Consider the following 17,896-nt stretch of genomic DNA (forward strand, 5'->3'; position numbering starts at 1 on the left):
TGCGAAAACAAAACACCTTTGCCCGAACTTTTTTATTCATATCAGAAACACATCAGCGTATTTATAGCAAGGTATGTAATGAATGTTGTTATTTAAAGTTCCACTCAAGTCCATAACACCTGTGCCAGTCCGGAATGTCTGCAATGCTATCTTTGCATAGTTGACATTATTATATACAATTTTCAGATGCTTATTAAAAACATGTTCTACTATAGAGTACAGCGTAACAAACATACATGATTTTCTCGGAACAACAAGATTTTTTTCTAACGGCGACCCGAGTAAATACCGGAGAATTCGAAAAACATCATTGCAGAAATTCGACTAGGTTCGAGCATAGTTAAAAATCCAATATTAAACTTTAAGTTACTGCGGGCACTGTTCAGTGTCAGTTCAACACACATTTTCAATCAATTTTACGTTTCAATGGTAACTATTTTTTTGCGACCATTGGTGGGGGGGGGGTCAGCATCAATTTGCAACTTTCCTGCAAATGCGATCACATGAAATACTGCATGTGTTGCTAGGTAACTTACCAAATAGTCAACAGCAACTAAGCGAACTTGGGTAAACTATCGAGATTGTTAAATAAATTCCAAAGTGTGCTCGCCCCATTGAATTGGCAGAAAAAAGGGCGTTCAGAGTTTGGAATGCCTAGGCTCTAATTTTATATGAAAAATGGCATGACACCCACCGTAGCTTTATACAGGTATTATGTTCCATCCCTAAAACTTGATAACATACAACTTATAAAATAATGAAAAATACTCATCAGAGTCAATACATCTCAATATATGATGAATTTCTCCCTTGCCAAAATTTTGGCATGAAACTTTCACGGCAACCATTCGAACACAAATTCATCAACGTATTATACTGACATATCGATTTGATTTGAACAATGCCAACCTCCGCGCTGAGATATGACAGGTTCCGAGCAACGCCCAGTCCCGTATAGGAATCTATTCACTGCAAGGAGTTAAGAACAAGTTAACGATCTGCAAGGAGGTTTTTAAAAAAGAGATCAGCAGAAAAATGCGTCATTTATAAATTTCCCCTGTATAATAAAAACGATTGAATGACAGACAGTTGCCTTATCATTCGAAATCAACTCGTTAGGCCTTAAAAGTTCTTATGTGTTAAACTTGAATACACACTAGATTAACTTTCAGGAAACATGCGAGATTATAATATATAATGTCAACATTATATATAAGCGATCAGAGTCCTTGCAAAGATGAGTTATGTGTAATAAAATATTACTCAAAAAAGAAATAACTTGCATAAAAACAACACTTGTCATCTATGGCTGAACGGATCTTTTACTCATCTAATGTGTATCAGACATTGCGTTGTTTTTTGTCTGTTTGCAATATCGCAATTTCCGCGCACTAAGGTCCTTTTGTTAATCATGAATATTATAGTTAGTACATTACATGAGTGTCAAATTCTTTCCGAGTTATTCTCCGTGCTTTGCATATATTTTTGTAAATTTATGTATTAACGATGCATTCAATATTTTAAAGAAAGCCTAATACATTTAAGGAACTGGCTAAACCATGCTAGAAACTCCTCTGTTGGTTTAAGTACACGTACATGTGTTACACATGTAGTAGGAATCAGTACATGTAAATCTGCTGATGAAATTCCGTCGCGATTTGTGCATGGTACTGTTTTCAATGATGCGCATTGTGCGTAAACACGGTCATTTAACTTGAAATGTTGAACACATTTACACAAAATCACAAAAAAACAAACTTGTATGGGTCTTTGACTCCCATCTTTTTCTTGAAGTCCATGATGGTAAAACATAACTTGCAGTTGGTTACTATATGTTCCCTATGTTGTATGTGCTTTCAATTACTAGTAGTAGGTATCTTGCCTTAAACATGTAAGCATCTAATTGCAATCGCCTACATAGTTGGGAAGTATCAATGTCCTATCGGGTAAACATCGAGAAACCATAAGCAAAGGAGCAACAACCACCCGGGGGAGTATTGTATCAATTATTTATTATTTTTCTGAATATTATGAGACTTATATCTCAAGGAATTAATGCATGGATGAATAAATAAATGAGGAAATAAATTGCTCGTATTAATGAGTAAGTGAGTAAATGAATGAATTAATTAATATGAATGAATGCAGAAATAATTTTTTTTAAATTAGTGAATGAGTAGATGAATGAATGAATGAATAGATGAATGAATGAATGAGAAGATGAATGAATGAATGAATAAATGAATGAATTAATTAATTAATATTTGTGAAGGAACGAAGTAATAAATGAACTTTTAAATGAGTGATCGAACGAACGAACAAACGAACGAACGAAAGAAAGAAATAAAAACGAATGAAGGACCGTAAGAACGAACGAACGAACAAACGTATGAACGAACGTAAGAACGAACGAACGAATGAATGACTGAATACTCGAATAACAGTTTTGACTGGCGTTTTAGTTATACAACATTATACTTCAATTAATCGCACATCATACCAATTTTAAAATCCTTACTAATAAGCGACCTAAGGCTCCGAAAGGTTTACAGCATAAACTGTCAAACAATCATTGACTGGAGCCGCTTTATGTTTCAATAAGATATTATTTAAATGTGTAATGCATTGGGGACGAATCCGCCGCATTTAAGAATCAACTAAATAAACCGTGACTGAATAATACAAGATGCCTGATTGGTGCAGTGGTGGCTACGCAAGCTTTTCACCTAGAAGAACCGAAATTGATCACAATTAAGATTAATTATGTTAGGAACTGAGATACATTCCGAGTTTTTACATAATGTAGCTTCATACACAGTGACACACTCAGGGTCCTTACATAATGCAGCCTCATGGGCAGTGACACACTCCGGGTCCTTACATAATGCAGCCTAATGCGCGGTGACACACTCTGGGTCCTTACATAATGCAGCCTAACGCGCGGGGCACACTCCTGGTCCTTACATAATAAAGCTTCATGCGCAGTGACACACTCCGGGTCCCTACATAATGCAGTCTCATGCGCGGGAAAACACTCCGGGTCCTTACTTAATGCAGCCCCATGCGCATTGACACACTCCGGGTCCTTACATAATGCATCCTCATGCGCAGTGTTACACTCCGGGTGATTACATAATGCAGCCTCATGCGCGGTGACACATTCCGGGTCCTTTACTTAATGCAGCCTCATACGCAGTGACACACTCCTGGTATTTATATAATGCAGTCTCATGCGCAGTGACACACTCCGGGTCCTTACATAATGCAGTTTCATACGCAGTGACACACTCCGGGTCCTTACATTATGCAGCCTCATACGCAGTGTTACACTCCGGGTCCTTATGTAATGCATCCTCATACGCAGTGACACACTCCGGGTCCTTACATAATGCAGCCTCATACGCAGTGACACACTCCGGGTCCTTACATAATGCAGCTTCATACGCAGTGACACACTCCGGATCCTAACATAATGCAGCCTCATACGCAGTGACACACTCCGGATCCTTACATAATGCAGCCTTATGCGCAGTGACACACACCGGGTCCTTACATAATGCAGCCTCAAGCGCAGTGACACACTCCGGGTCCTTACATAATGCAGCTTCATGCGCAGTGACACACTCCGGGTCCTTACATAATCCAGCCTCATGCTGCGCAGTGACACATTCCGCATCCTTACATAATGCAGCCTCATGCGCAATGACACACTCCGGGTCCTTACATAATGCAGCCTCAAGCGCAGTGACACACCCCTGGTCCTTACATAATGCAGCCTCATGAGCGGTGACACACTCGTCCTTACATGATGCAGCCTCATGCGCAGTGACACAATCCAGGTCTTTACATAGTGCAGCTTCATGCGCGGTGACATACTCTGGGTCCTTACATAATGCAGCCTCATGCGCAGTGACACACTCCGGGTCCTCACATAATGCAGTCTTATGCGCAGTGACACACTCCGGATACTTATATAATGAAACCTTATGCGCGGTGACACACTCGGGGTCCTTACATAATGCAGCCTTATGCGCAGTGACACACTCCGGGTCCGTACATAATGCAGTCTTATGCGCAGTGACACACTCCGGATACTTATATAATGAAGCCTTATGCGCGGTGACACACTCTGGGTCCTTACATAATGCAGCCTCGTGCGCGGCGACACGCTCTGGGTCCTTACATAATGCAGCCTCATGCGCAGTGACACACTCCGGGTCCTTACATAATGCAGCTTCATGCGTAGTGACACACTCCAGGTCCTTACATAATGCAGCCTTATGCTCAGGGACTCACTCTGGGTCCTTACATAATGCAGCTTCATGGGCAGTTACACACTCCGGGTCCTTACATAATGCAGCCTCATACGCAGTGACACACCCCGGGTACTTACATAATGCAGCCTTATGCGCAGTGACACACTCCGGGTCCTAACATAATGCAGCTTCATGTGCAGTGACACACTCCAGGTCATTACATAATGCAGCCTCATGCGCGGTGACATACTCTGGGTCCTTACATAATGCAGCCTCATGCGCAGTGACACACTCCGGGCCCTTACATAATGCAATCTTATGCGCAGTGACACACTCCGGATACTTATATAATGAAGCCTAATGCGCGGGGACACACTCTGTGTCCTTACATAATGCAGCCTTATGCGCAGGGACACACTCCGGGTCCTAACATAATGCAGCTTCATACGCAGTTACACACTACAGGTCCTTACATAATGCAGCCTCATACGCAGTGACACACCCCGGGTACTTACATAATGCAGCCTCATGCGCAGTGACATACTCGGGGTCCTTACATAATGCAGCCTTATGCGCAGGGACACACTCCGGGTCCATACATAATGCAGCTTCATACGCAGTGACACACTTCGGGTCCTTACATAATGCAGCCTCATACGCAGTGACACACCCCGGGTATTTACATAATGCAGCCTCATGCGCAGTGACACACTCAGGGTCCTTACATAATGCAGCCTCATGCGCAGGGACACACTCTGGGTCCTTACATAATGCAGCTTCATACGCAGTGACACACTCCGGGTCCTTACATAATGCAGCTTCATGCGCAGTGACACACTCCGGGTCCTTACATAATGCAGCTTCATGCGCAGTGACACACTCCGGGTCCTTACATAATGCAGCCTCGTGCGCAGTGACACACTCTGGGTCCTTACATTATGCAGTCTCATGCGCAGTGTCACACTCCTGGTCCTTACATAATGCAGCTTTATGGGCGGTTACACACTCCGGGTCCAGTCATAATGCAGCCTCATGTGCGAGGACAGACTCCGGGTCCTTACATTATGCAGCCCCATGCGCGAGGACACACTCCGGGTCCTTATATAATGCAGCCTCATGTGCGAGGAAACACTCCAGGTCCTTACCTAATGCAGCTTCATGCGCAGTGACACACTCCGGGTCCTTATATAATGCAGCCTCATGCGCAGTGACACACTCATGGTCTTTACATGAAGCAGCCTCATGTGCAGTGATACACACCGGGTCCATACATAATGCAGCCTCAAGCGCGATGCCACACTCCTGGTCCTTACATAATGCAGCTTCATGCGCGGTTACATACTCTGGGTCCTTACATAATGCAGCCTCATGCGCAGTGACACACTCCGGGTCCTTATATAATGCAGCACCATGCGCGGTGACACACTTCGGATCCTTACATTATTCAGCCTTATGCGCGGTGACACACTCCGGATCCTTTCATAATGCAGCCTCATGCGTGGTACCACACGCCGGGTCCTTATATCACGCAGCACCATGCGCAGTGAAACTTTCTGGATCCTACAGAAATGATGCCTCATGCGCGGATGGACCGCGTACACTTAAAAATACACTCATTAAAGTACAAACCATTCTTATAAATAAGCAAAATATTGAACATTTCGGGTTAGTTTTATTTTATTTTTATTATCTTAAGAAATTTTAAATGTGATAAAAGTGACTAATGCATCGCTTCTTTGAGTGGCACTGCTGCTTAAGCTGTTGCTGTGTTGCTGCTGCTGCTGCTGCTGCTGCTGCTGCTGATGATGATGATGATATTGGTGGTAATTATGGTAACCGTGCTAATCATAAGGCATTGTACCTGTTACCCTCTGCATTATTCAAAACGAATAAACATCGCAATGTAAAAGAAACATATAGTTTTTCCAATTCATAATAATATTTAGACGCATTTCATGTTATTCTTACCAGTTCAGTAGGTGAAACTTTATCATGCGTGCACAGGACGAAATTGTCTATCGCCGCCAAAAGTAGGCTAGTTGAATGACAACGGACGCTTATCTATTTAATCACTTGGTAAAATATTGAATGGCTCTATCAAAACATGGTAAGTGTGGTTAATTTCTTTGTATCTATCTGTATATTCGCGGTCGAATTGGATACGTATGCCTACGTGACTCCATGATAATACAAACAAGTATGCGAGAAAAAACTTCCTTCACGCAATGGATGTAATCCTTTTTATCTTTTTAAATTGTCGACATAAAAACACCAACAAAATAAGTGGTGTATCGTGGTGATATTTTTCCTTTCGTGAATCAATTGAAAAGGGTACCAATCGTAGTTGAGTTCATGCATCAACAATGAAAACATCTTAACACGTTCGGCTTCTATATACATGTAGTCAGATCGTTCCGTCCCAGTGTTGTTTTCTTTTAAGCGAATTATTGCCATCATAATGCCGAAAGGAAATTTCAATAGATATTTGAATTTGCGAGCACAATCTATGACATTATTGATTTTAATTTGATGAAATTTATGTTTATATTTAATGTACTAACAGGAAAAATTTGAACGGCTAATTACATTGCCATTGCTGTTACAATATCTTTTAAACAAGTAAAAGCCCATTTTATGACATATAGGCAAGCGTCTCTATAAATGATTCATGTGCTCATGCTGTAAGGTCGTTCCGGTCCAGTCAGGTCCGACCTGATTAGAGAGTTACGACCCTTTGATTATAAATTGGCATATTGTCCCTTTCTAAATTTACATTATCTGGGATTATTAAATGGACCGTGCTCTGTGAAAAGAGGGTTTAATGCATATGCGTTAAGTGTCGTCCCAGATAAGCCTGTGCAGTCCGCCCAGGCTAATCAGGCACGACACTTTCCGCTGTTGTGGTATTTTTCGTTTGAAGAAAGTCTCTTATTAGCAAAAATCCAGTTCAGGCGGAAAGTGTCGTTCTTGATTAGCTTGTGCAGACCGCTCGGGCTATTCTGGGACGACACTTTACGCACATTCATTTAACCAACTTTTCACAGATCACCGCTTAAATAATTTCTTCCGATAGTGTTGTTTCATTTTGTACACGCCTTTAACAGGGCGTGTCAATATTGCTGAAATATAAAATTGAACCAAATTCACTTAAGCTATTTAATCTAGCAATTTGTCATTCACTTAAATATGTTTCAAGAATAATATGTAAACGAGTTGGCTAAAAAAAGATATTTAACCGCAAATATTTCTCTTTTATTCAGAAAACGATAATATGGGGAAGAAAATATAATTATCATAAGGAATATCATGAATTGCAACTAGAAACCGCGTGGGCGTAAGGAATAAGTATTTAGCGTTTATGTATTTTTATGCAATTTTGTATACAATTCGTGCAGATAATATTTGAATAAAAGAATACTTCACTATGCACTAACTTTCAATATTATTGACGACATATCAGGCTGGTGTAAAGTGAAGCATTGATCATCAGTACAATATATATGTGTCCAACTTGTACTACTTTTATATCTTCGTGTTAAACAGGAAAATAACGATTGACGTAAAATGTACTATAATGAGACTTTACATTGTTTACGAATAAGCGTGCACTGAATTAAACTTTAATTGTTTTGTTACTCTGAGACAAATACTAATTTGTTGAAGTATAAAGGCTTCATCGTCCGTTCTTTGGTGTGTTGATTTATCATTGTACACCAATACCATTTTCTCTTACAGTAAATATCTGCACTTTCATAATGAGTCATCAGAAAGTTAAATTAAATATGCGTCTGGGAAAACAGGGCTTAACGCGTATGCGTAAAGTGTCGTCCCAGATTAACCTGTGCAGTCTGCAGAGGCAAATTAGGAACAACACTTTCCGCTAAGACCTTTCGTTTAAAAAAGACAAACTGTGCAGTAAAAGCGGAACAAGCCGTCACTGATAAATTAATGACCATTTTCCTGGAGATTGACTCATGTTGAACAAATAACTTACCTGTAATGTTGTGCCAATGCCCGAGGACACATTGATAGTGTGAACTCATGTGCAGTGAGATTATATACCCCGAAACAACAGCAGGCGAGTATATAAGTACACGTATTCGCATATTTAAATCACTGCTTTATGAACATATTGTATCAACAACCACATGCTTGTTAAGGCATTCTCTATTGCGTTTCTTATGAAAAACTCGTACCTAAATTGCACTTTGACATCTTGCTTTTTAACTTAATTTTGCTTCCAATTTTAAGTACAAATCAAATCGACAAACATTGTTCGAAATTCCTGCATACTAATTACATTCAACGATGAGCTATTAGCCATGCATTCATACGTGAATAGTTTTACAATACTCTGAGATTTTACTGTTTCCGAGCATAATATAAAATGCATGCCACCATTACCAACCACTTGTTGAGGATCGATTAATTTTTTTATTTCAATACCTTTAACAAGGAAACAAACTCATAAATTAGGAAAAAATACAAACTGATTATCCTTTTTTATGAGTGATTGTATCGGTTACCGAAAGGAATGTAGTCTTAACGGGGAATTTCTTGACACACGGCACATTGATTGCACTAACACCCTGTAATTCAATTACCCGCTTTTCGTTTCGCCGCTATTCATTAGCACAGAAACACCAGGGTCGCGTAAGGACAAGGACCTGACCACTGGTCAACCGGTCATTCACACGAAAATGACCATTAAAAACTTTCAGGTATTTACAACCCAGTTTCAACAAGGGTTTACAGACCAATTTACTGATCGAGAAAATAATTAAATATGCTAAATCACGCAAGTTCGGGTAATGATTTTATCATTAAATCATTATTTTGTTGTCGTAAAATGAAACTGGCGTCTTATCGAAAATCAAATATAGCGCTGGACGTGAGGTTAGGATTGTTTGACGAGATTTAGCGACACACTGTGGTTTCCATTTGATCTTTTTTGTAAAGAATTGTAATTGCTTGTACCGAATCTTCATTTTACATTATCTAAGATGAAAAGCACATAAAATATAAAAATAAATTAAGTTTCGTTTGTTAAAAACCGTAAACGAAAATAAAACGATATAACAGAAAGTGAAGACGTGACTCCTCCTCCTCCTCCTCCTCCTCCTCCTCCTCCTCCTCCTCCTCCTCCTCCTCCTCCTCCTCCTCCTCATCATCATCATCATCATCATCATCATCATCATCATCATCAATCATCATCATCATCATCATCATATCATCATCATCATCATCATCATCATCATCATCATCATCATCATCATCATCATCATCATCATCACATCATCATCATCATCATCATCATCATCATCATCATCATCATCAATATCATCATCATCATCATCATCATCATCATCATCATCATCATCATCATCATCATCATCATCATCATCATCATCATCATCATCATCATCATCAATCACCGCAATCATCATCATCATCATCATCATCATCATCATCATCATCATCATCATCATCATCATCATCACCATCATCATCATCATCATCATCATCATCATCACCGCAATCATCATCACCACCATCACCATCACCATCACCATTATAATCATAATCATATTCATCATCATCATCATCATCATCATCAATCATCATCATCATCATCATCATCATCATCATCATCATCATCATCATCATCATCATCATCAACATCATCATCATCTGTATCACCACCATCATGAACACCACAACCACCACCATTATCATCATCTTCTTCTTAGTGTTGATCTTCTTCTTGTTCCTCTTCTTTTTCCATCTCCTCATCATTTTAATCATTGTCTGTGTCTTTCCTCATGATAGTTTCTGCCTATTATTGTTTATCATGGCAGGATCAATATCGTTCCACCCAAACAGTAAATAAATGCAAATGCGCTCAATGTTGACTAATGTCTCCTAATTCCCGGTCAAGGAGTCAAATATTTTTAGTGACGCTGCTCGAAGTGTGCAAAGCCATTTTAATTAGATGATTGTAATGCCAGTTACCGATACGCAAACAATTCAGGCTCGGAAATCCAATCACGTCGACCAGACGGCAGACATGGATCTCTCGGGTTGCGAATTTCACTTTTGTTACAAACATCAACATGGTTACACATTAAACGTCTCTGTCGAATGGGTCTCTTTAAATCAAAATTTAACTTTTCAGTTGTTAATATACGTTCTGATACGTATAAATCTGTTTGGTTTATTGGTCTCAATATTGTTAAAGAATAACCGACATATATTTTAAACTAAAAGTTTGAGCTGTCAGGTTAGATTTATACATACGCAGCTCACAGAGACGACCGGGTTCAATTCTTCTTCCTTTCTGTTTATAAACTGTGTGTGTTTATTAAATAACCATTGCTGTATTGTATTTCTTATACACCATTGTTTAAATGAAATGTTGTCAGTGTGTATAATTCACGTTGTCACTTTGTAAACTATTTCTTGTGTTATAGACGATGTACCATGTACACGTCTGAAATAATCTATCTATCTATCAATTCTTGAAGTCTGCGTATGCGGGTTAGTACTCACCATAAAGGACCCTTTTTCCTGCGGGAACTCCGCTTCCCCACCCCCGCACAAACAAACGTAGACATTCACGTGCACGTTTGCACAATACCACTTCAAATTGATTACCTTTTAGTTGTTAAATGCAGCTTAAATGAACATGCATACTTTTTCGAGTTATTTTAGGAATATTTTCATAAATGTATCGTCTTACCAACTGAACGATTACGAAAAAGCAACAATAAGACTCCGTTCTAAATGTCAATAGTATAATTCATTCTATTTGCTGCATTACAAATCAGCCGCGCTCTGTGAAAAGGGGGTTAAATGCATAATGCTTAAAGTGTCCTTCCAGGAGAGCCTGTGCATTCAGCACAGGCTAATCATCAACGACACTTTCCGCCTAAAATGTATTTTTTGCTAAAAAGAGACTTTCTTCAACGAAAAATATCATAAACGCGGAAATTGTCGTCCCTGATTAGCCTGTGTGTACTGTGTTGACCTTCGATTCTAAGGAAAGCCCTGAATTATGTATTGTAGCGATAAATAGTAATTATGTTTTCATTTCATTGTATTATTAAGGTTATTACACAGTGGCGAATCTCATTCGTATAGTAACCTCATGCGCTTCGCGGCGGGGGATTGACCATAAGTTAATTAACAAACAACACATTTACTAAGTGTTCACATTTTAATAACTATCAACATTTTTATATCAAACACGAATATCTACAATTTCGTAACATTACTGCAATATGCATGTAACTTCTGCATTCCAGTATTCATGCGCTTTAGCAAGAAATATGATAATACATGAACGTGCAAAAATCAACAGTGTTATCGGTTACATGTACATTGACAATCATATTTGGGATACCATTTTCAATGTATTGCCTACATTGTGCATGATAAACTATACACTTAACTTCCTGATTTTTGAAAATAAACGTGCATTTCTTATTACATTAACAATTAATGTATACTTCCAAGAAAAATGACCCAAAGTAATAATTAATGTTCTTTACATTTAAACATGTTCAAAAGAGAATGAATCCGTAATTTTTTTCACTTTTCACTGTTTTTGCAATATAATAAGTTATTTTTGGTTTTAATTAATAAAACAATTAAAAAGAATCCAATATTTGTCTTATGACATACGTTTAAAAAAATAAAGATGAATATAGTTACAATGAAGATGTAAAATAAACATACAAAACTAGATCACACAAAAAAACATTCATGATTTAATCCTAAATACTAGGGCATTTCCCTTTGTTCAGCATACCTGTTATCACATTTAAATGAGGGCTGACACTAGAAACATTTTTTTAAATACATTGAATTTTAAGTGCTATTATTTTAAATTGTAGTACAATTTCCGTATGCAACGATAACAAAATGAAGTTTCTTTAAATGTAAAATGACTCATTTGAAATTAAGCCGCGTCGTGCGAAAATTGGTCTTAAGCCCTATGCTACCAGCGTACGTAGCCCCAGAACGGCCAGCGCACTCGCTCATGGTGGACAGGAGCTTCCATGTCCGCCTATTCTTGCGTGATTTTATAGTGGACAGGCAGCTCCCGACCAGACTTAGCGTATGCATAGGCTGGTCTGAAGCTATGCTGGCCGCGTATGGCATGAGATTCATTTTCGCATTACGGGGCTAAATTGATGAATGACTAATAACGAAGAGTTTACGAGTAAATAAGAACAAGTAAATATGCGTTGCCAATATAGAATTGCGGTATTAAATACTATAAAACATGTATAGTTGATTTCTTCCGGGTATATGAAACCATTGTCTTATGAAGTAGATAAACCTGTTAAATCAGTTTAAACCAATCAAATTGACTTCCTGAAAACCGAAAGAAAAACGACATAGTGTGTCTAAGTTGATTTACTGCTTCCGAGAATTCAAAATGTATCGGAAATAAAACGCTAGTCTGGAAAATGAACGATAAAAGGTTACTTCAATCATACTATGTATATGATATACGTGTACATCTAAGTCCACTTGATTACTTAAACATTGAAACATTATGTTATGTAGTTAATTAATAGAAATTCTGAGCTGTTCGAAAACCCGTTGGTATAAAGGGATTGTTACTGAGCTCTTATACTATCTAATAATTATAAGTAGACAAAATGTGAATCCTTTTGTTTTCTATGTACTTAATATACTCAGGCATGTTCGTATACCACTAACAGGGTTATACCATTTGCGTGTGTGTAAATCCCAGTCCTGCATTAAGGTAGGACCCGCAGTGTGAACGAGAACCCATACATAATTTACTTTACTAGACTCACAAAAGTTGGATCGAATTTGGTTTTATAACTGATATTCTAAGCTATGTTGTGTTTACTGGCGGATATTAAATTTTTGTGTAGTCTTTACTGTGTGTGGATGCCGGTGTACACGGGGGAAACCCCAAAATGGCGTGGTGACCAGAAACGAAGCTCACATGCGCCAGGCGCAGGGACTGAACCCAGGTCGCCTTGGTTGAGAGCGCGTGCATCAACCTCTGCACTAATAGGAGAGTCCCTTTTAACCATTTGTACCAACTATTGTCTATAAAGGCTTGTTTGACATACATGCCGTACGTATGAGTGTTGTTAGACAATCATTTCTATTGGTCCACTGCTAATTTAAGGGACCGTTTGCTAGTGGTCCCCTGAATACGGCATCTTTTGAAATTATTGGGCTTGGTGTGAAAACTACGCACATTCAATGCAATCTTCATCAAGCGTGGTTGACTTGACTTGTTCAGAGCCTTAGGATTATTGTAACATTTTGATATCTCAAATTGGTTTTCCTTGTACAACTCGATATAGTCTTCGCTCTTTTTCAAACTAACATTTTATTTTCTTCTGAATTGTTCTTAGGTTAATATGATTTTAAAGTCAGACCCCGGTGCGCCGACTTACGTTAATATTGTTTTTTGCGTAACGGTCAAGAAGTTGATACAAAATCGCGAACAAACAATATACCACTATGATTATATTCGATTTCATCTTATTTATGTAGGTCTCTATGTGGTTTCCAACACAAAGTAGCAAACACTTACGAATTGCGCATTAACATTAAAGCGTATTTCCATATTTGTATATTTTAAACTAGACGTAAGGAATCCCACTGTCGACCATTTATACCGATGTTGAAACATCGCCCCGATTGGTCGCTTTAATTCAGCGTGTGCGATCTGTTGAAATATTGACGAATCAGAGCGCACAGTCACTCAACCTTGACACGATTTGAAGGTTTTTGAATATTAAGACGCATATAGGGATATCGATAAGATATTGAGAACATTGATAGACCTGGCTATCACGTGACCCGTTCTAATTACCATACATGAATTTGCGCATCTGTTTTTATATAATGTACAGTTCAGTTCGTACACTAGATGCATGGTTGCTGTTTATGACCATCCAAATTTTCTGAAAACATAAAAAAAAAATCATTAAATACATGTAGATTGTAGAGCCTTATATATCTATAAATTATTACCCTATTTGATTTCGTTAAAATGCATTCACAAGTTTTTCGATTTTTTCCCGACTTCGCGCTGTCAGCCTGTCACAATAACTTATTGCTGCTGAATTATAATTGGTAGTGTTTATTTAGGTTTAGGTATCACAGTTTATAAACCTAACCGTGAAGTTCCATTACAAATTATCGTTTGTAGCACTTATTGAAATCGTTTACATGATAAAAACATCGTATCAATATAGTGCGCACTTCTGTAAAACAAAGACATTTCGTTATTCCGAAATACGCTTTTATCCTATGTTTTCGTTTAAATAGTCAGCCCTTAGCATACATTTTGTTTACGTAAGTGGTATAATGACATGCTTTAAAATGGTTTCATAACAAAAGGTTTAATTTATTCTTAATATCATTTATTACAGCGGATTAAATGTTTAAAACCCACGTTATTACATTAAGGATGGAATTTTTATCAAAATTGAACAGAAGCCAAATTTTGAGTCATACAAATTGGTCGTCAGAAAAACAAAACAAACTGTTCTTTTAACCTTATAGGACACCTCACAATTATCTTGACAAGTAGAACAATAGGACAAGACATGAATAGATAATGCGTGAAAATATAATACTCAACTGTCAAAACAAATTACAGGCCTACTGAAATAACCCGGTCCATTTCAGCGACAAAACAACAACCCCGTTTTCATATTTACAAAATGTAATACAATCATAATTATACAATCAATAACAATGATGAAAATCTAATCACAAAAATGAAACGTAAGTATTGAAACAAACATATTTATGAGATCACTTTGAAAACTGATAAGTTCTCGCGAGCCTTGACACGCACGCACGTTCGCACGAACTCGCACACGTGAACACACATAAAACACTAGCTGCGCACGTGCAAACAGACTACGCGCGGGTCCGACGGAGAGAACTGGAACACTAGCATTGACGATATTTGAAATATTTTCCCTGCAGCATTTTCAAAGTTGTAAACATTTAATAAAATGCACCAATAAACGAAACAATGATGAATGGAACATTGAAATGACAATACACATGTTCAGATATATTATTAAAGATCATTAACGTATTGAAAACTTAATATTAAAGTACAACCTTGTTGTACGGATGTTGCTATACAATTAATAAAAGACGACTTAGTTTTTCAGGAAAAGCATTTTAGGTTAAAGAAATATCACATTTTTACAGATCCAATTTCCAAAAGACTTTAAACACATCGTCTTTATCGTCTATGAAAGCGACATAACAGCACCGTCCAATCCCCTAACTTTTCAAAAAAAGTCCACATCCGACCTTCGCTTCTTGTCAATCGCTGATAGACTGCCTTCCCAGATGACTGAACTGCTCCGGACTCAACGGGTTAAGAATGTCCACAATATCACCAAGATCCGGAAGTGACAACAGGGGTTCCGCAGCGCATGACGGAGCGTTACAATTAACTTCCGGTTTGATATATTCGACGCCAAAGAAGGACGGGTATAGTTCAGTTGTAAAAACATCCGGCTCGGGTTCCTCTCTTTGAAATGGGGTGGTGGTGTCGCGCGGGATGCCGAGTTGCTCAAAGACAGGGTACCCGTTGTTGCATGCCAATCCGTCGAAACTGAAGTGCATCTGGTTCTCGAATCCTGGCGTGTTGTTGGGGGACTGGTTGACGCACAGTTGGCACGTGAATTGGTGCTCTTCAAGGGTCCGCTCCAGCTGTGCCTTCTCCTGCTTCAGACAGTGGTTTTCCTCAATCAAGGCCTTGTTTTTTTTTATTTCTTCATCATAACTCTGAAAAGCATCGTAGCAAAGTTATGCCTATGATGAAACATATAACGATGAACGGCTGTTAGCTTGCTATCACTATACTGTGTGCTTTCTCAAAATTAAGGTGATGCAGAATAAATATGTGCACATATGTAAAAAGAAACCAGTGGTCGCGTTTAAGCCATAAACATTTTTAATTACGCAACGATTGTTCCAAGAACAATAAAAAATCCAAAATTTTCCATGGAACTAAGTGAAAATGTAAATAAAAACATTACTGCTTAAAACAAAACAAGTATTTCTACCTAAGAAATAATAATCAGTGATTTCATTATATACGATGAAAATGATACATAGTGATTTAAACGTTGAGCCATTCATTTTTTAATTTTCTTTAATACAATTAACGTCTTCAATTTTAGAAAAGTTCTGTATTTTACTTCCAGAGTTGCTGGGTAAAAGGAAGAAATTAATTTCGTAAGGAGGTGGTTAAATAACTAAAACTCACAAATTGGTGGTAGAAATATTGAAAATGAGCCTAATCTTTGTTTGAGACGCAACAATATTGTAAGCGCCGAGTCCCAGGGTCACTGGAACTGTTTAACTCGAACACAGGAAGAAACGCAACAGATACAAACAAATAAATATTAACTACTTCCTTCCGAAAATATCGATGGATTTTATTACCATTAAGGTCGAGGTTCAAATATCAATTCTTTTAAACAGCAACAACCTGTCAACAGATTTGACTGATCGGTCTTCAACAAGAGATTGACATTGTCAGGCTATGTTCGAACCTTGGGGTGAAATTTGCGCACGAAATTAAGTAACACTGCGGTTTCGTACATAAACCGCAGTTTGCAGCATTAAAATCGGAGGTACATATCCGTCAAAGATGAAAACGAACCAGTTTGACATGTTTGAGTGTAACTTTTATGACAGAATCTCGCAAATTTTGACAGGTTTGGTGAAACGAAGATAATTTTCCGGCGTAAAACTGGCGACAGTGGTTTTCGACCATGAACAGTGTTGACAGTACAGACGGCGGATAATGATTACAATAACAGTGTAAAATATTGACTTAAATTCTCATCGCATTCAATTTGTCTTTTATTTGCTTCGCAATTCGAACATGCGAGTCTAGACTTTAATTTAATGTTTTTACTTTTTCTTAAGGACATAGATTACTTTACTGAAGTCAACTTGAACCAATTATAATATTACATTATGTAAATAACAATAGTAGAAATAATAATAATTATAATAATAATTATGATAATAATAATAATGGTAATAATAATTTAAAAAAATGTTGTTTTTGTTTTGTTGTTTTTGTTGTTGTTATTTTTAATGATAATAATAATAATAATAATAATAATAATAATAATAATAATAATAATATATTATTATTATATCAGTAATAATAATAAATATTATTTTGGTTAAAAGCAATTTACTTAAAAAATATTGATAATAAATATAAGATTATAAAAAATAATTATTAATAGTAATAATTAAACAATAATAATTAATAATAATAATGAACAAAATAATAATATGACAGTTCTCTGCCAACGAACTCACTTTTGCCAGTTCCTGGTTCTCAAGTTGCTTTTTTTTCCGGCATTTCTCGGCCGCTCGTCGATTCTGGGCCTTACGGCGCTCTCTTTTTTCAAGCTCGTGGGGGTTGAGCTCCTGAAAGAAAAGGGCCACTAGGGGTCACCCAAAGTTACATTGTAACGTTGATATATATTTCTTATATGACCAGAAAAGGGCCAGCACGAGTCACTCTGTGTGCATGTCTACTTTTTATAGTAATAACCGGGATATATTTGTTTTAATTTAAT

General features: G+C 37.7%; 1 protein-coding gene across 8 annotated transcripts in view; it reads right to left on the reverse strand.

The window, feature by feature from the left end:
- LOC127874669 (cyclic AMP-dependent transcription factor ATF-3-like) overlaps positions 1–17,896 on the reverse strand; it is a 116,273-nt gene that overhangs the window by 59,569 nt on the left and 38,808 nt on the right. Inside the window, exons 3-4 of one of the 8 annotated variants that reach the window (XM_052419146.1) lie at positions 17,634–17,744; positions 14,968–16,073 (exon numbers count right to left, since the gene is read on the reverse strand). The exons of the other annotated variants lie outside the window; for them this stretch is intronic. Of the exons in view, the coding sequence (XP_052275106.1) occupies positions 15,606–16,073; positions 17,634–17,744 (579 nt within the window). The 3' untranslated portion in view covers positions 14,968–15,605. Of the gene's footprint in view, positions 1–14,967; positions 16,074–17,633; positions 17,745–17,896 lie in introns of those variants that run through there. 8 annotated transcript variants of the gene reach the window in all.

The sequence above is a fragment of the Dreissena polymorpha genome, chromosome 3 (genome assembly GCF_020536995.1).
Source record: "Dreissena polymorpha isolate Duluth1 chromosome 3, UMN_Dpol_1.0, whole genome shotgun sequence".
NCBI classification, from domain to species: Eukaryota; Metazoa; Mollusca; class Bivalvia; order Myida; family Dreissenidae; genus Dreissena; species Dreissena polymorpha.